The 19,380-nt window shown below is 45.6% G+C and overlaps 1 protein-coding gene across 1 annotated transcript in view; it reads right to left on the bottom strand.

Moving 5' to 3' along the window:
* Nucleotides 1-3,619: 3,619 nt before the first annotated feature.
* ca12 (carbonic anhydrase 12) overlaps nt 3,620-19,380 on the bottom strand; it is a 52,910-nt gene continuing 37,149 nt past the window's right edge. Inside the window, exons 5-9 of the mRNA XM_090230811.1 lie at nt 14,260-14,355; nt 13,790-13,853; nt 10,713-10,870; nt 9,715-9,841; nt 3,620-6,219 (exon numbers count right to left, since the gene is read on the bottom strand). Of these exons, the coding sequence (XP_090086937.1) occupies nt 5,357-6,219; nt 9,715-9,841; nt 10,713-10,870; nt 13,790-13,853; nt 14,260-14,355 (1,308 nt within the window). The 3' untranslated portion in view covers nt 3,620-5,356. The remainder of the gene's footprint in view (nt 6,220-9,714; nt 9,842-10,712; nt 10,871-13,789; nt 13,854-14,259; nt 14,356-19,380) is intronic.

Below are 19,380 nucleotides of genomic sequence, written 5' to 3'. Positions count from 1 at the left end.
TACCCCCTGTGTATAGCCTCCACATTGACTCAGTACCATAACACCCTATATGTAGCCTCCACATTGACTCTGTACCGTAATACCCTGTATATAGCCTCCACATTGACTCAGTACCATAACACCCTGTATATAGCCTCCACATTGACTCTGTACCGATACCCCCTGTATATAGCCTCCACATTGACTCTGTACCGGTACCCCCTGTGTATAGCCTCCACATTGACTCAGTACCATAACACCCTGTATATAGCCTCCACATTGACTCTGTACCGGTACCCCCTGTATATAGCCTCCACATTGACTCTGTACCGTAACACCCTGTATATAGCCTCCACATTGACTCTGAACCGGTATCCCCTGTATATAGCCTCCACATTGACTCTGTACCAGTACCCCCTGTATATAGCCTCCACATTGACTCTGTACCGTAACACCCTGTATATAGCCTCCACATTGACTCTGTACCAGTACCCCCTGTATATAGCCTCCACATTGACTCTGAACCGGTATCCCCTGTATATAGCCTCCACATTGACTCTGTACCAGTACCCCCTGTATATAGCCTCCACATTGACTCTGTACCAGTACCCCCTGTATATAGCCTCCACATTGACTCTGAACCGGTATCCCCTGTATATAGCCTCCACATTGACTCTGTACCAGTACCCCCTGTATATAGCCTCCACATTGACTCTGTACCGGTATCCCCTGTATATAGCCTCCACATTGACTCTGTACCAGTACCCCCTGTATATAGCCTCCACATTGACTCTGAACCGGTATCCCCTGTATATAGCCTCCACATTGACTCTGTACCAGTACCCCCTGTATATAGCCTCCACATTGACTCTGTACCAGTACCCCCTGTATATAGCCTCCACATTGACTCTGTACCAGTACCCCCTGTATATAGCCTCCACATTGACTCTGTACCGTAACACCCTGTATATAGCCTCCATATTGACTCTGTACCGTAACACCCTGTATATAGCCTCCACATTGACTCTGTACCGGTACCCCCTGTATATAGCCTCCACATTGACTCTGTACCGGTACTCCCTGTATATAGCCTCCATATTGACTCTGTACCGTAAAACCCTGTATATAGCCTCCACATTGACTCTGTACCGGTACCCCCTGTATATAGCCTCTACATTGACTCTGTACCGGTACCCCCTGTATATAGCCTCCACATTGACTCAGTACCGGTAGCCCCTGTATATAGCCTCTACATTGACTCTGTACCGGTACCCCCTGTATATAGCCTCCACATTGACTCAGTACCGGTAGCCCCTGTATATAGCCTCCACATTGACTCTGTACCGTAATACCCTGTATATAGCCTCCACATTGACTCTGTACCGTAATACCCTGTATATAGCCTCCACATTGACTCTGTACCGTAATACCCTGTATATAGTCTCCACATTGACTCTGTACCGTAACACCCTGTATATAGCCTCCACATTGACTCTGTACCGTAATACCCTGTATATAGCCTCCACATTGACTCTGTACCGTAATACCCTGTATATAGCCTCCACATTGACTCTGTACCGGTACCCCCTGTATATAGCCTCCTCATTGACTCTGTACCGGTACCCCCTGTATATAGCCTCCACATTGACTCTGTACCGGTACCCCCTGTATATAGCCTCCACATTGACTCTGTACCGGTACCCCCTGTATATAGCCTCCACATTGACTCTGTACCAGTACCCCCTGTATATAGCCTCCACATTGACTCTGTACCGTAATACCCTGTATATAGCCTCTACATTGACTCTGTACCGGTAGCCCCTGTATATAGCCTCCACATTGACTCTGTACCGGTAGCCCCTGTATATAGCCTCCACATTGACTCTGTACCGGTACCCCCTGTATATAGCCTCCACATTGACTCAGTACCGTACCCCCCTGTATATAGCCTCCACATTGACTCTGTACCGGTACCCCCCTGTATATAGCATCCACATTGACTCTGTACCGGTACCCCCTGTATATAGCCTCCACATTGACTCTGTACCGTAATACCCTGTATATAGCCTCCACATTGACTCTGTACCGGTACCCCCTGTATATAGCCTCCACATTGACTCTGTACCGGTACCCCCTGTATATAGCCTCCACATTGACTCTGTACCGTAATACCCTGTATATAGCCTCCACATTGACTCTGTACTGGTATACCCTGTATATAGCCTCCACATTGACTCTGTACCGGTACCCCTGTATATAGCCTCCACATTGACTCTGTACCGGTACCCCCTGTATAAAGCCTCGCTATTGTTATTTTACTGATGCTGTTTAATTATTTGTTACTTTTATTTTCTATTTTTTACTTATCTATTTTTTACTTAATGTTTTTTTCCCTTAATAACTTCTTAAAGCATTAGATTTGATTTGAAACAGGATACATGTTTGGAATATTTGTATTCTGTACAGGCTTCCTTCTTTTCACTCTGTCATTTAGGTTAGTATTGTGGAGTAACCACAATGTTGTTGATCCAGTCTCCTATCACAGCCATTAAACTGTGTACCTGTTTTAAAATCAACATTGGTCTCATTGTGAAATCCTTCAGCTCCGGCAACTGAGTTAAATAAACATTTTATTTGTCCCATTTTATTTATTTTATTTCACTTTTATTTAACCAGGTAAGCTAGTTGAGAACAAGTTCTCATTTGTAACTGCGACCTGGCCAAGATAAATGCGCCAAATACAACAGGTATACAACCTTATCGTGAAATGTGAAATGCTTACTGACAAGCCCTCAACCCACAATAATGCAGTTCAAGAAATAGAGTTAAGAAAATATTTACTAAATAAAATAAAGTTAAAAAAAAAATCAAAAGTAACACAATAAAATAACAATAATGAGGCTTTATACATGGGGTACCGGTACAGAGTGAATGTGGAGGCTTTATACAGGGGGTACCGGTACAGAGTGAATGTGGAGGCTATATACATGGGCTACCGGTACAGAGTCAATGTGGAGGCTATATACAGGGGGTACCGGTACAGAGTGAATGTGGAGGCTATATACATGGGCTACCGGTACAGAGTCAATGTGGAGGCTATATACAGGGGGTACCGGTACAGAGTGAATGTGGAGGCTATATACAGAGGGTACCGGTACAGAGTCAATGTGGAGGCTATATACAGAAGGTACCGGTACAGAGTCAATGTGGAGGCTTTATACATGGGGTACCGGTACAGAGTGAATGTGGAGGCTATATACATGGGCTACCGGTACAGAGTCAATGTGGAGGCTATATACAGGGGGTACCGGTACAGAGTGAATGTGGAGGCTATATACATGGGCTACCGGTACAGAGTCAATGTGGAGGCTATATACAGGGGGTACCGGTACAGAGTCAATGTGGAGGCTATATACAGGGGGTACCGGTACAGAGTCAATGTGGAGGCTATATACAGGGGGTACCGGTACAGAGTGAATGTGGAGGCTTTATACAGGGGGTACCGGTACAGAGTGAATGTGGAGGCTTTATACAGGGGGTACCGGTACAGAGTGAATGTGGAGGCTATATACAGGGGGTACCGGTACAGAGTGAATGTGCCGGGGTACAGGTTATTCGAGGTAATTTGTACATGTAGGTAGGGGTGAAGTGAATATGCATAGATAGTAAACAGCGAGTAGCAGCAGTGTAAAAACAAGGGGGGGGGTGGGGGGTCAATGTAAATAGTATGGGTGGCCATTTTATGAATTGTTCAGCAGTCTTATGGCTTGGGGGTAGAAGCTGTTAAGGAACCTCTTGGTCCTAGACTTGGTACTCTGGTACCGCTTGCTGTGCGGTAGCAGAGAGAACAGGCTATGACTTGGGGGTAGAAGCTGTTAAGGAACCTCTTGGTCCTAGACTTGGTACTCTGGTACCGCTTGCTGTGCGGTAGCAGAGAGAACAGGCTATGACTTGGGGGTAGAAGCTGTTAAGGAGCCTCTTGGTCCTAGACTTGGCGCTCCTGTACTGCTTGATGTGCGGTAGTCTATGACTTGGGTAACCGGAGTCTTTGACAATTTTTTGGGCCTTCCTCTGACACCAGCTAGTATATACAGTACCAGTCAAAAGTTTGGACACACCTACTCATTCATGGGATTTTCTTTATTTTGACTATTTTCTACATTGTAGAATAATAGTGAAGACAACAAAATTATAAAATAAGACTAAGAATAATTTTAGATTCTTCAAAGTAGCCACTCTTTGCCTTGTTGACAGCTTTGCACACTCTTGGCATTCTCTCAACCAGCTTCATGAGGTAGTCATTCAAAAATCATGTTAACCACTATTATTGAACACAGAGTGAGTCCATGCAATTTCGACCCCATCTCTTGCCAGCAGCATACCACCCTGCAGTCTTGCTTCTTGAAGCTAAGCAGGGTTGGTCCTGGTCAGTGCCTGGGACTGGGAGACCAGATGCTGCTGGAAGTGGTGTTGGAGGGCCAGTAGGAGGCACTCTTTCCTCTGGTCTAAAAAAGATATCCCAATTCCCCTGGGAAGTGATTGCCCTGTGTAGGGTGCTGTCTTTTGGATGGGACGTTAAACGGGGTGTCCTGACTCTCTGAGGTCACTAAAGATCCCATGGCACTTATTGTATGAGAAGGGGTGTTAACCCCGGTGTCCTGGCTAAATTCACAATCTGACCATCATGGTCACCTAATTATCCCCGGTTCATTTATCCCTGTAACTATTCCCCCAGGTTGTTGCTGTAAATTATGCAATTTGTTAAGCACATCTTTACTCCTGAACTTATTTAGGCTTGCCATAACAAAAGGGGTTGAATACTTAATGACTCGAGACATTTCAGCTTAAAAAAATGTGGGATACAAAAATTCCACTTTGCCGTTATGTGGTATTGTGTGTAGATCGGTAAAACAAAACATGAACGTAATACATTTTAAATGCTGTAACACAACAAAATGGGGTGTGAATATATTCTTAGAGGTTTGACATGCTGCCCAAACAGTTGTGCTGGTTGGTAGAATCATATTCAAATTTATTCACACCTGTGATTTCTGCCAAATATGTGTCCCCACCAAGTATGGGGTGTGAAGACATACACAATCAATACGTCCTCATTTTGTATTTCTTAGTCATTTTGAACATTTTCTATCATTTTTATTTCACTTTCAAAAATGTGGAGAAGGTTGTGTAGATCGATAGGTGAAAAAAAATCCCTTGAATCCCGTTTTAGATACAATTTTAAGGAAAAAAAATTGAAGACAGCACAAAGGTTGTGTCATTTTTTCACTCGCGACTGTAGATTGAGCTGAGGGCGAGGCTGATGGTGGTTACACTCGTTATAAATTCAGGGTCTAAAGGTTACACATCTGGCTGGACTCTAGTCCTCCCACTCCATAGGCTGGAGCCATGGGATTGGCTGATTGGGTTTCTTAGGCACGGCAGCAGGGGCAGGAGCGAAGCCTGTTTGGTGCTTGGAGAGAGTGTTGGTCTGCTGCTGTGCTGTGGAGCCCCTCTGCCCTGTCTCCCCCAAGGCCTTGACAATGGCCTGGTCCAGCTCCAGGGCCTCATCTGTGGCTGATCTCCCCCGGAGGAGCTGTCTGATGGTGAACAGAGCCAGGTCAGACTTACAGCCCAGGTAGCTGCGCAGGTTGAGCTCTGGGAACAGAGTTTCTCTGAGAGCCTGGACCAGCTGGGTGTCTGTATGGGTAGGGGATCTCCCTCTGCTCAGCTGGCGAGACACGTCCTGCTCCAAGGAGACGTAACACAGCATGTCCTCGCTCAGACCTGACTTCCACACAGGTTGCCTGTTCTGTTGGTTCTTCCAGGAAGATGGGACTAATCTGGCAGCTCCTGCCCCCCCGGATGGCACCTTATTGGGCTTCGAGCGCTGCTGCTGGAGGCTGTTCTGGGTCTGAGACCCGGTGTTCTGGTAGTGCTTGGACCCAATATGGCTCTGAGTCCAGACTTTCTGGTAGTTTTTGAGGTCATTCCACTTCTTGCCCGGTGCTCTGGGCTTCTTGGGCAACAGCTTGTTAAGCCCATCCTGGTCTACCAGGTCTGCCAGATCTCCATCTAACAGCTGGTTGAGCCCATCCTGGTCTGCCAGATCTCCATCTAACAGCTGGTTGAGCCCATCCTGGTCTGCCAGGTCTGCCAGGTCTCCATCTAACAGCTGGTTGATGACCTGCCTCCTCAGGAACGGAGAGGTGACCGTCTGAGTAGCACCCTGTAGTCCTCTGCCTGAATCAGATGCAGAGCCAAGTACAATAGAGTTTAAGTCCCAGAGGGACATGTCCTATACGGTGTGGCGTTGGCCTGGTGCATGCATCGGCATGGCCAATTGGGAGACATCGAAAGTAAGATTCAGATTCCCCTTCTGAAGGCAGACGGGCCCCCCACCCCCACCCCCCCAGGCAAGCTAGAGGAAGAGGACATGCAGCACTGCCATGCCAAAGAGGAGCCATACTCAAGAGAGTCCTGCTATTATAAAGAAGCGTACAGCCGTTGGAAATAGAAAGTGAATTTGAGGAGATGAGAACAACATGCAGATTCCTGTCATACTGTCAAGACCACAGAGCAGAGCATGGTATGTCATACAGACTGTATTATGGTATGTGGATCTATAGTGTGTGGTGAACCGCCACAGAAGAGAGGGCTGGCAAGTCACATTTATGAGCTAAGGGAGAGCATCTCATTTCATCCCGTTCTGAAGCGGTAGCGTTTACTTTCTACAGACATGAAGCCCCGTCTTTTAAAAGCTCGTTGATGACGTCAGAGAGAAAGTCAGGAAGAAAGTGGAGAATAATAAATGATCAACTTGAAAAGTGAAAGCCGGGAAAAGCATCCAAGAGGACAGAGAAGCACCAAGCAGACACCCAGAAACCATAACCAGGTGATAGCAGACGAGCTACAGACAGGTTGACAGCCCTGGTCTCTACCCCACAGATCTCATCCACCCACACCAACCCTAGTTCATCCCACCCTAATCTAACACCAACCCTAGTTCATCCCACCCTAATCTAACACCGACCCCAGTTCATAACCACCCTAATCTAACACCGACCCCAGTTCATCCCTCCCTAATCTAACACCAACCCCAGGTCATCCCTCCCTAATCTAACACCAACCCCAGGTCATCCCTCCCTAATCTAACACCAACCCCAGTTCATACCACCCAGCACCAACCCCAGTTCATCCCTCCCTAATCTAACACCAACCCCAGTTCATCCCTCCCTAATCTAACACCAACCCCAGTTCATCCCTCCCTAATCTAACACCAACCCCAGTTCATCCCTCCCTAATCTAACACCAACCCCAGTTCATCCCTCCCTAATCTAACACCAACCCTAGTTCATCCCTCCCTAATTTAACACCAACCCTAGTTCATCCCTCCCTAATCTAACACCAACCCCAGTTCATACCACCTAGCACCAACCCCAGTTCATCCCTCCCTAATCTAACACCAACCCCAGTTCATCCCTCCCTAATCTAACACCAACCCCAGTTCATCCCTCCCTAATCTAACACCAACCCCAGTTCATCCCTCCCTAATCTAACACCAACCCCAGTTCATCCCTCCCTAATCTAACACCAACCCTAGTTCATCCCTCCCTAATTTAACACCAACCCTAGTTCATCCCTCCCTAATCTAACACCAACCCCAGTTCATCCCTCCCTAATCTAACACCAACCCCAGTTCATCCCTCCCTAATCTAACACCAACCCCAGTTCATCCCTCCCTAATCTAACACCAACCCCAGTTCATCCCTCCCTAATCTAACACCAAACCCAGTTCATCCCTCCCTAATCTAACACCAACCCCAGTTCATCCCTCCCTAATCTAACACCAACCCCAGTTCATCCCTCCCTAATCTAACACCAAACCCAGTTCATCCCTCCCTAATCTAACACCAACCCCAGTTCATCCATTAAAGCAAAAACATTAGGTAGTTGATACCAGATGACCTTGACAGCCCTCGACCCCACAGAAATCAACCCCCAGCCCCAGGCCCCACCCCAATCTCAAGCCCCCCAGCCACAGGGCCCACCCCAATCTCAAGCCCCCCATCCACAGGGCCCACCCCAATCTCAAGCCCCCCAGCCACAGGGCCCACCCCAGTCGACCCCAGCCAACCCCTTTAAAGCTGCTTTTTAAAGTGCTGCAGAAAAAGAAGAAGCTTCGCCATTCATCATTCAGGCTGACTTTAATCATCATGCTCCAATAATAGATCTAACCCATTGGGCCAGTTTCCCGGAAAAAGATTAAGCCTAGCCCTGGACCAAAAATACTTTTCAATAGAGATTCTTAAATCCATCGAGAATGCTTATTAGTCCAGGACTAGGCTTAATCTGTGTCCTGGAAACTAGCCCATAGAGTATTAATAGTACTGTGGTGGTATTGTAGTAGTAATGTGGTAGTACAATAGTATCACTGTGGTAGGACTGTAGTAGTACTGTGGTAGTGCTGTGGAGGTACTGTGGTAGTGCTGTGGAGGTACTGTAGTAGTAATATTCTAGTACTGTAGCAGTACTGTGGTAGTACCGTTCTAGTACTGTAGTAGTACTGTATTAGTACTGTGGTAGTACTGTGGTAGTACTGTACTAGTACTGTGGTAGTACTGTAGTAGTACTGTGATAGTACTGTACTAGTACCGTGGTAGTGCTGTGGTAGGACTGTTCTAGTACTGTAGTAGTACTGTGGTAGTACTGTGGTAGTACTGTGGTATGGCTGTGGTAGTACTGTAGTAGTACCGTGGTAGTGCTGTGGTAATACTGTGGTAGTGCTGTGGAGGTACTGTAGTAGTAATATTCTAGTACTGTAGCAGTACTGTGGTAGTGCTGCGGTAGTACTGTGGTAGTACTGTGGCAGTACTGTGGTATGGCTGTGGTAGTACTGTAGTAGTACCGTGGTAGTGCTGTGGAGGTACTGTAGTAGTAATATTCCAGTACTGTAGCAGTACTGTGGTAGTACTGTACTAGTACTGTGGTAGTACTGTAGTAGTACTGTATTAGTACTGTGGTAGTGCTGTAGTAGTACTGTAGTAGTACTGTGATAGTACTGTGGTAGTACTGTGGTAGTGCTGTGGTAGTGCTGTGGTAGGACTGTGGTAGTGCTGTGGTAGTACTGTGGTAGGACTGTTCTAGTACTGTGATAGTACTGTGGTAGTACTGTACTAGTACTGTGGTAGTGCTGTTGTAGTACTGTACCAGTACTGTGGTAGTACCGTTCTAGTACTGTAGTAGTACTGTATTAGTACTGTGGTAGTGCTGTGGTAGTACTGTGGCAGTACTGTGGTATGACTGTGGTAATACTGTGGTAGTGCTGTGGTAGTACTGTGGTAGCGCTGTGGTAGTACTGTAGTAGCACTGTGGTACTACTGTAGTAGTACTGTGGTAATACTGTGGTAGTACTGTGATAGTACTGTGGTAAAACTGTGGTAGTACTGTGGGGTAGTACTGTAGTAGCACTGTGATAGTACTGTGGTTGTACTGTAGTAGTACTGTGATTGTACTAGTACTGTGGTAGTACTGTGGTAGTGCTGTTGTAGTACTGTACCAGCACTGTGGTAGTACCGTTCTAGTACTGTAGTAGTACTGTGATAGTACTGTGATAGTGCTGTGGTAGTGCTGTGGTAGGGCTGTGGTAGTACTGTAGTAGTACTGTGGTAGTACTGTGGGGTAGTACTGTAGTAGTACTGGGGTAATAATGTGGTAGGAGTGTAGCACCATACTCACCCCCCTGGAAAGAGCAGAGCACAACTCTGTTGTCCGTGTACTGTGGTTTCCTGTAGTTGCTGTTCATGGCCACTGGGGCCGACTCCTGTTGGTGGGAGGAGTAGATGGCCGTTGCTAGGGCCAGAAACTAAGGGGACAACAAAACAAAACATCTCAGTCACACAGCGACGTTTCAGACAGAGACAGAAACTAAGGGTAACTAAGAGACATTTGGTTTATTGTGGTTTCAGATACAGTTATAAATCCATATATGTAATTGTTTTATGTTGCAGGGATAGTCGATAAAATGAACAAGCGTGACTGACATCAAACCAAGGCCCTTACTAGCAGAAATCTTCAGTAAGGGCATTAAGATGCTTTTGATGTAACTCTGACCCCGATGTTAAAACCCTCAGTGGAGGAGACTAGATAGGCCGGCTCCAGTGTGAAACTAAACCGGTCTGAGTGAGATGGACTAACCTGTTTGAGTGAGATGGACTAACCTGTTTGAATGAGATGGACTAACCTGTTTGAATGAGATGGACTAACCTGTCTGAATGAGATGGACTAAACTGTCTGAATGAGATGGACTAACCTGTTTGAGTGAGATGGACTAACCTGTTTGAATGAGATGGACTAACCTGTTTGAATGAGATGGACTAACCTGTTTGAGTGAGCTGGACTAACCTGTTTGAGTGAGCTGGACTAACCTGTTTGAATGAGATGGACTAACCTGTTTGAGTGAGCTGGACTAACCTGTTTGAGTGAGATGGACTAACCTGTTTGAGTGAGATGGACTAACCTGTTTGAATGAGATGGACTAACCTGTTTGAGTGAGATGGACTAACCTGTTTGATTAAGATGGACTAAGATGGACTAACCTGTTTGAGTGAGATGGACTAACCTGTTTGAATGAGATGGACTAACCTGTTTGAGTGAGATGGACTAACCTGTTTGAATGAGATGGACTAACCTGTTTGAGTGAGATGGACTAACCTGTTTGAGTGAACTGGACTAACCTGTTTGAGTGAGATGGTGACAGGGTTTTTGAACACAGTCCAAAGCACGCTGGGATAGCAGGGGGGAGTGGTCAACGAGCCATCATAACGGTAATATTCATCCAAGAGTACAGGCAGCAGACTGCGGATGTTGAAGGCTGGGACCTGCACCCTCTGATCTACAGTGGGGCAAAAAAGTATTTAGTCAGCCACCAATTGTGCAATTGTGCAAAATCCAGAAAATCACATTGTAGGATTTTTAATGAATTTATTTGCAAATTATGGTGGAAAATAAGTATTTGGTCACCTACAAACAAGCAAGATTTCTGGCTCTCACAGACCTGTACCTTCTTCTTTAAGAGGCTGCTCTGTCCTCCACTCATTACTTGTATTAATGGCACCTGTTTTAACTTGTTATCAGTATAAAATACACCTGTCCACAACCTCAAACAGTCACACTCCAAACTCCACTATGGCCAAGACCAAAGAGCTGTCAAAGGACACCAGAAACAAAATTGTAGACCTGCACCAGGCTGGGAAGACTGAATCTGCAATAGGTAAGCAGCTTGGTTTGAAGAAATCAACTGTGGGAGCAATTATTAGGAAATGGAAGACATACAAGACCACAGATAATCTCCCTCGATCTGGGGCTCCACGCAAGATCTCACCCCGTGGGGTCAAAATGATCCCAAAATGAACGGTGAGCAAAAATCTCAGAACCACACGGGGGGGCCTAGTGAATGACCTGCAGAGAGTTGGGACCAAAGTAACAAAGCCTACCATCAGTAACACAGTACGCAGCCAGGGACTCAAATCCTGCAGTGCCAGACGTGTTCCCCTGCTTAAGCCAGTACATGTCCAGGCCCATCTAAAGTTTGCTAGAGAGCATTTGGATGATCCAGAAGAAGATTGGGAGAATGTCAGTGTAACAGTATAACTTTCGCCCATACCCGGGCGCGAACCAGGGACCCTCTGCACACATCAACAACAGTCACCCACGAAGCATCGTTACCCATCGCTCCACAAAAGCCGCGGCCCTTGCAGAGCAAGGGGAACTACTACTTCAAGGTCTCAGAGCAAGTGACGTCACCGATTGAAACGCTATTTAGCACGCACCGCTAACTAAACTAGCCGTTTCACATCCGTTACACTCACCCCCCTTTTGACCTCCTCCTTTTCCTCAGCAACCAGTGATCCGGGTCAACAGCATCAATGTAACAGTATAACTTTAGACCGTCCCCTCACCCATACCCGGGCTCCTCTGCACACATCAACAACAGTCACCCTCGAAGCATCGTTACCCATCGCTCCACAAAAGCCACGGCCCTTGCAGAGCAAGGGGAACCACTACTTCAAGGTCTCAGAGAAAGTGACGTCACTGATTGAAACGCTATTTAGCGCGCACCACCAATAACTAAGCTAGCAGTTTCACATCCGTTACATCAGATGAAACCAAAATATAACTTTTTGGTAAAAACTCAACTCGTCGTGTTTGGAGGACAAAGAATGCTGAGTTGCATCCAAAGAACACCATACCTACTGTGAAGCATGGGGGTGGAAACATCATGCTTTGGGGCTGTTTTTCTGCAAAGGGACCAGGACGACTGATCCGTGTAAAGGAAAGAATGAATGGGGCCAGCCCCAAAACATCACTGCTCTAGAGGAGATCTGCATGGAGGAATGGACCAAAATACCAGCAACAGTGTGAAAACCTTGTGAAAAAACGTTTGACCTCTGTCATTGCCAACAAAGGGTATATAACAAAGTACTGAGATAAACTTTTGTTATTGACCAAATACTTATTTTCCACCATAATATGCAAATAAATTCATTAAAAATCCTACAATGTGATTTTCTGGATTTTTTTTCTCATTTTGTCTGTCATAGTTGAAGTGTACCTATGATTAAAATTACAGGCCTCTCATCTTTTTAAGTGGGAGAACTTGCACAATTGGTGGCTGACTAAATACTTTTTTGCCCCACTGTACATGTTCCAATAGAAAGGAATTAAATGGAACATAATAGAATGGAATAGGATGGAATGGAATAGGATGGAATAGAATTGGATAGAATGGAATGTAATAGGATGGAATATAATTGGATAGAATGGAATGGAATAGGATGGAATAGGATGGAATAGAATTGGATAGAATGGAATGTAATAGGATGGAATAGAATTGGATAGAATGGAATGGAATAGGATGGAATAGAATTGGATAGAATGGAATGGAATAGGATGGAATAGAATTGGATAGATTGGAATGGAATAGGATGGAATAGAATTGGATAGAATGGAATGGAATGGGATGGAATAGAATTGGATAGAATGGAATATAATTGAATGGAATAGGATGGAATGGAATGGAATGGAATAGGATGGAATATAATGGAATAGGATGGAATGGAATAGGATGGAATGGAATGGAATAGGATGGAATGGAATGGAATAGAATGGAATGGAATAGAATGGAATGGAATGGATAAGGATGGAATATAATGGAATGGAATAGGATGGAAGGGAATAGGATGGAATGGAATGGAATAGAATGGAATGGAATGGATAAGGATGGAATATAATGGAATGGAATAGGATGGAATGGAATGGAATAGGATGGAATGGAATAGGATGGAATGGAATGGAATAGAATGGAATGGAATAGAATGGAATGGAATGGATAAGGATGGAATATAATGGAATAGAATGGAATGGAATAGGATGGAATGGAATGGAATGGAATAGGATGGAATGGAATGGAATAGGATGGAATGGAATAGGATGGAATGGAATAGGATGGAATGGAATAGGATGGAATGGAATGGAATAGGATGGAATGGAATGGAATAGAATGGAATGGAATGGAATAGGATGGAATGGAATAGGATGGAATGGAATGGAATAGAATGGAATCGAATAGGATGGAATGGAATAGGATGGAATGGAATGGAATGGATAAGGATGGAATATAATATAATTGAATGGAATGGAATAGGATGGAATATAATTTAATGTAGTGGAAAATGATGGAATATAATAGAATTGAATGGAATAGAACAGAATGGAATAGAATATAATGGAACTAATGTAGTCTAAAACGCACCTCTGTATTTAATACCATTGATGTACTTGAGGAACTGAGCGAACGCTGGGTTGAATTCCCCGACCTGCAGCAGAGGCACAGTTAGTTAGTGATGCTCACTAATAGACAGTCCCAAATCACTCCCTGTCCCTCCAACTGGCACTATCCCCTTGATGTTTGCAGACTTGTAAGGTGTAAGAATCCAATAATTATGACCAAGGGGAAAGGGTAAGGAGCAATTTTGGGACTGTCTGAGAGTCTGTAGTGAGTCTCTCCTCTCCTCTCCTCTCCTCACAATCTCCACTCTTCTCTTCTCCTCTCTTCTTCTCTCCTCTCCTCTCCTCTTCGCTCTTCTCCTCATCTCCCCTCCCCTCCTCTCATCCTGCTACTCTCCTCTCTCCTCCTCATCTTCTCTTCTCCTTTCGTCCCTCCTCTCCTCCACTTACCTCCCCTCTCCTCGATGCCCCTACCTCTACCTCTACCCTACTCACCTCTATCAGAACTCCCAGTACAGCCAGGCCGTCTGACTTGTCTGCTGCCACAGAGATGTTGGGGTACTTGTCTGAGTTGAAGAGCACCATATGCATCTGAGGAGAGACATTGGGAGAGATAAGTCAGGATACCCTGTAGCTACAAACACTTATGTTACCATCAGTCACAGGGTAGTGTAATTATATATACCCTAACTCTATCTAGTCTAGTTTATCAGGGTAATGTCAGTAGGTATAAATCGATGAACCTAGCCTGGCATGCAGGTGATGGCCCATACATCTGCACTATATACAATGCATTCAGAAAGCATTCAGACCCCTTGACTTTTTCCACATTTTGATACGTTGCAGCCTTATTCTAAAATGTATTAAATTGTTAGTTTCCCTTATAAATCTACAAACAATACCCCACAATTAAAAAAGCAAAAATAGTTTTTTTAAAATGTATATACATTTTTTTTTACAAAAATTACATATCATATTTACATATGTTTTCAGACCCTTTACTCAGTACTTTGTTGAAGCACATTTGGCAGTGATTACAGCCTTCTTGGGTACGACGCTACAAGCTTGGCACTCCTGTATTTGGGGAGTTTCTCCCATTCTTCTCTGCAGATCCTCTCCAACTCTGTGTGTCGCTGCACAGCTATTTTTGGGTCTCTCCAGAGATGTTCGATCTGGTTCAAGTCTGGGCTCAGGCTGGGCCACTCAAGGACATTCAGAGTCCTGAAGCCACTCCTGCATTGTCTTGGCTGTGTGCTTAGGGTTGTTGTGCTGTTGGAAGTTGAACCTTCGCCCCAGTCTGAGGTCTTGAGCGCTCTGTAGCAGGTTTTCATCAAGGATCTCTGTGTACTTTGCTCTGTTCATCTTTCTCTCGATCTTGACTAGTCTCCCAGTCCCTGCCGCTGAGAAACATCCCCCATTGTGTGATGCTGCCACCACCATGCTTCACAGTGGGGATGGTGCCAGGTTTCCTCCAGATGTGACACTTGGCATTCAGGCCAAAGAGTTCAAACTTGGTTTCATCAAACCAGAGAATCTTGTTTCTCATGGTCTGAGAATCTTTAGGAGCTTTTTGGCAAACTCCAAGTGGGCTGTCATGTGCCTTTTACTGAAGAATGGCTTCCGTCTGGCCAATCTACCATAAAGGCCTGATTTGGTGGAGTGCTGCAGAGATGGTTGTCCTTCTGGAAGGCTCTCCCACTTCCACAGAGGAACTCTGGAGCTCTGTCAGAGTGACCATCGGGTTCTTGGTCACCTCCCTGGCCAAGGCCTTTGTCCCCTGATTGCTCAGTTTGGCCGGGCGGCCAGCTCTAGGAAGAGTCTTGGTGGTTCCAAACACTGTGTTCTTGGGGACCTTCAATGCTGCAGAAATGCATCGGAAATGCAACTGCTTCTGGATGCAACGTCAGCACAAGAACTGTTCGTAGGGAGCTTCATGAAATGGGTTTCCATGGCCGAGCAGCCGCACACAAGCCTAAGATCACCATGTGCAATGCCAAGCGTCGGCTGGAGTGGTGTACATTTTGCCGCCATTGGTCTCTGGAGCAGTGGAAAGCCTTCCCAGAAGAGTAGGGGATGTTATAGCAGCAAAGGAGGGACCAACTCCATATTAATGCCCTTGATTTTAGAATGAGATGTTTAACGAGCAGGTGTCCACATACTGTTGGTCATGTAGTGAATCTTCTCCTTCCTCACTATAAATAGTCTTGGAGAGAACTATCCATCTTCTCCTTCTCAACTAGTACCTCTTTCCTGCAGACCATCAACATAGTCTTGGAGAGGACTATCCATCCATCTTCTCCTTCTCAACTAGTACCTCTTCCCTGCAGACCATCATCATAGTCTTGGAGAGGAACTGTGAGATTCAGGTTAAGGTTAGGGACAGTTTGGTTCAGGTTAGGGACAGTGAGGTTAAGGTTCAGGTTGGAGCATCAGCATTTGTAGGTTCGATTACAGGCTCAATATGGCCAGAAACAAAGATTTTTTTTCTGAAACACGTCAGTCTATTCTTGTTCTGAAAAATGAAGGCTATTCCATGAAAGAAACTACCAATAAACGGAAGATCTCGTACTACTCTCTTCACAGAGCAGAGCAAACTGTCTCTAACCAGAATAGAAAGAGGAGTGGGAGGCCCCGGTGCACAACTGAGCCAGAGGACAAGTACATTAGAGTGTCTAGTTTGAGAAACAGCCGTTTCCAGCTAGAATAGTCATTTACAACATTAACAATGTCCACACTGTTATTGTAATTAACACAAAATGTTTTCTAAGTGACCCCAAACTTTTGAACTGTAGTGTAGGTAGGGGTAAAGTGATAGTCAATCAGGACAGATAATAAACAGAGTAGAAGCAGCGTATGTGAAGTGTGTGTGTGTGTGTGTGTGAGTGTGTGTGTGTGTGTGGAGTCAATATGCATGTGTGTGTGTGCTTTGTGTGTGTAAATGTATGTAGTGTGTGTAGTATGTGTCAGTGTGTGGGTAGAGTCCAGTCGGTGTGTGGGGGTAGAGTCCAGTCGGTGTGTGGGGGTAGAGTCCAGTCGGTGTGTGGGGGTAGAGTCCAGTCGGTGTGTGGGGGTAGAGTCCATTCGGTGTGTGGGGGTAGAGTCCAGTCGGTGTGTGGGGGTAGAGTCCAGTCGGTGTGTGGGGGTAGAGTCCAGTCGGTGTGTGGGGGTAGAGTCCAGTCGGTGTGTGCGGGTAGAGTCCAGTCGGTGTGTGGGGGTAGAGCCCAGTCGGCGTGTGGGGGTAGAGCCCAGTCGGCGTGTGGGGGTAGAGTCCAGTCGGCGTGTGGGGGTAGAGCCCAGTCGGCGTGTGGGGGTAGAGCCCAGTCGGCGTGTGGGGGTAGAGCCCAGTCGGCGTGTGGGGGTAGAGCCCAGTCGGCGTGCGGGTAGAGCCCAGTCGGCGTGCGGGTAGAGCCCAGTCGGTGTGTGGGGGTAGAGCCCAGTCGGCGTGTGGGGGTAGAGCCCAGTCGGTGTGTGGGGGTAGAGCCCAGTCGGCGTGTGGGGGTAGAGCCCAGTCGGCGTGTGGGGGTAGAGCCCAGTCGGCGTGTGGGGGTAGAGCCCAGTCGGCGTGTGGGGGTAGAGCCCAGTCGGCGTGTGGGGGAAGAGCCCAGTTGGCGTGTGGGGGTAGAGCCCAGTCGGTGTGTGGGGGTAGAGCCCAGTCGGCGTGTGGGGGTAGAGCCCAGTCGGCGTGTGGGGGTAGTCCAGTCAGTAGAAATAGTCTGGGTAGCCATTTGACGAACTGTTCAGCATTTGGCTTGGGGGTAGAAGCTGTTCAGGAGCCTTTTGGTTCCAAAAGGTTGAGAATACCTCTAGATTTTTGTAGCTTTCCTAACTACGTGACACAATATGCTAATTCACAAACAGTAGTTAACGAGATGTCATGAGAAACCACCAGTTCTGTAGTTACTCATCTGATTCACATTTGGAGGTCCTACCTCCATTCCCTTATTTCTAATTACATTGCATTTAGACATGACAATGAAAAGCAAACATTTTAAAAATACTTCACAGTGAACCCGCCCATTGCAGTCTCTCATTTTCCACCAAAGATTAACTGAATCATAAAAGAGTTCTACATTCTGTTATTCATGGTTCTCATCTACAGACATTATGTCATTCATGGTTCTCATCTACAGACATTCTGTCATTCATGGTTCTCATCTACAGGCATTCTGTCATTCGTGGTTCTCATCTACATACATTCTGTCATTCATGGTTCTCATCTACAGACATTCTGTCATTCATGGTTCTCATCTACAGACATTCTGTCATTCATGGTTCTCATCTACAGACATTCTGTCATTCATGGTTCTCATCTACAGACATTCTGTCATTCACGGTTCTCATCTACAGACATTCTGTCATTCATGGTTCTCATCTACAGACATTCTGTCATTCGTGGTTCTCATCTACAGACATTCTGTCATTCGTGGTTCTCATCTACAGACATTCTGTCATTCATGGTTCTCATCTATAGACATTCTGTCATTCGTGGTTCTCATCTACAGACATTCTGTCATTCGTGGTTCTCATCTACAGACATTCTGTCATTCATGGTTCTCATCTACAGACATTCTGTCATTCATGGTTCTCATCTACAGACATTCTGTCATTCATGGTTCTCATCTACAGACATTCTGTCATTCATGATTCTCATCTACAGACATTCTGTCATTCGTGGTTCTCATCTACAGACATTCTGTCAATCATGGTTCTCATCTACAGACATTCTGTCATTCATGGTTCTCATCTACAGACATTCTGTCATTCATGGTTCTCATCTACAGACATTATGTCATTCATGGTTCTCTGTCTTGAACCACAGAGCTAGACGATACATCTTCTAATGGTTCTCTGTCTTGAACCACAGAGCTAGACGATACATCTTCTGATGGTTCTCTGTCTTGAACCACAGAGCTAGACGATACATCTTCTCATGGTTCTCTGTCTTGAACCACAGAGCTAGACGATACATCTTCTCATGGTTCTCTGTCTTGAACCACAGAGCTAGACGATACATCTTCTCATGGTTCTCTGTCTTGAACCACAGAGCTAGACGATACATCTTCTCATGGTTCTGTCTTGAACCACAGAGCTAGACGATACATCTTCTCATGGTTCTCTGTCTTGAACCACAGAGCTAGATGATACATCTTCTCATGGTTCTCTGTCTTGAACCACAGAGCTAGACGATACATCTTCTCATGGTTCTCTGTCTTGAACCACAGAGCTAGACGATACATCTTCTCATGGTTCTGTCTTGAACCACAGAGCTAGACGATACTTCTTCTAATGGTTCTCTGTCTTGAACCACAGAGCTAGACGATACATCTTCTCATGGTTCTCTGTCTTGAACCACAGAGCTAGACGATACATCTTCTCATGCATATTGTTTCTCCCTGTTTACTGTTTATTTAAATTGTAATGTTCTGAGAGTCTAAAACCAGAACGGAGCACAGATTCCTTCACCGGAATCGAGATATAGATAGTGATGATGTCATCCAAACCACACAGACCAGACTCTAACTGAGTGTTCAATTATACTATAAAATGGAAGATGCACAATAAGCTGGTTTTCTAACTGTTGAATGGGGAAAGGGTGTGTTCCTCAAAATGCACAGC

This window comes from Oncorhynchus mykiss, chromosome 4 (genome assembly GCF_057628025.1).
Source record: "Oncorhynchus mykiss isolate SJ-2025 chromosome 4, ASM5762802v1, whole genome shotgun sequence".
Taxonomy (NCBI): Eukaryota; Metazoa; Chordata; class Actinopteri; order Salmoniformes; family Salmonidae; genus Oncorhynchus; species Oncorhynchus mykiss.
The sequence above is the reverse complement of the archived record's forward strand: the minus strand, read 5'-3'. Positions and strand labels throughout refer to the sequence as shown.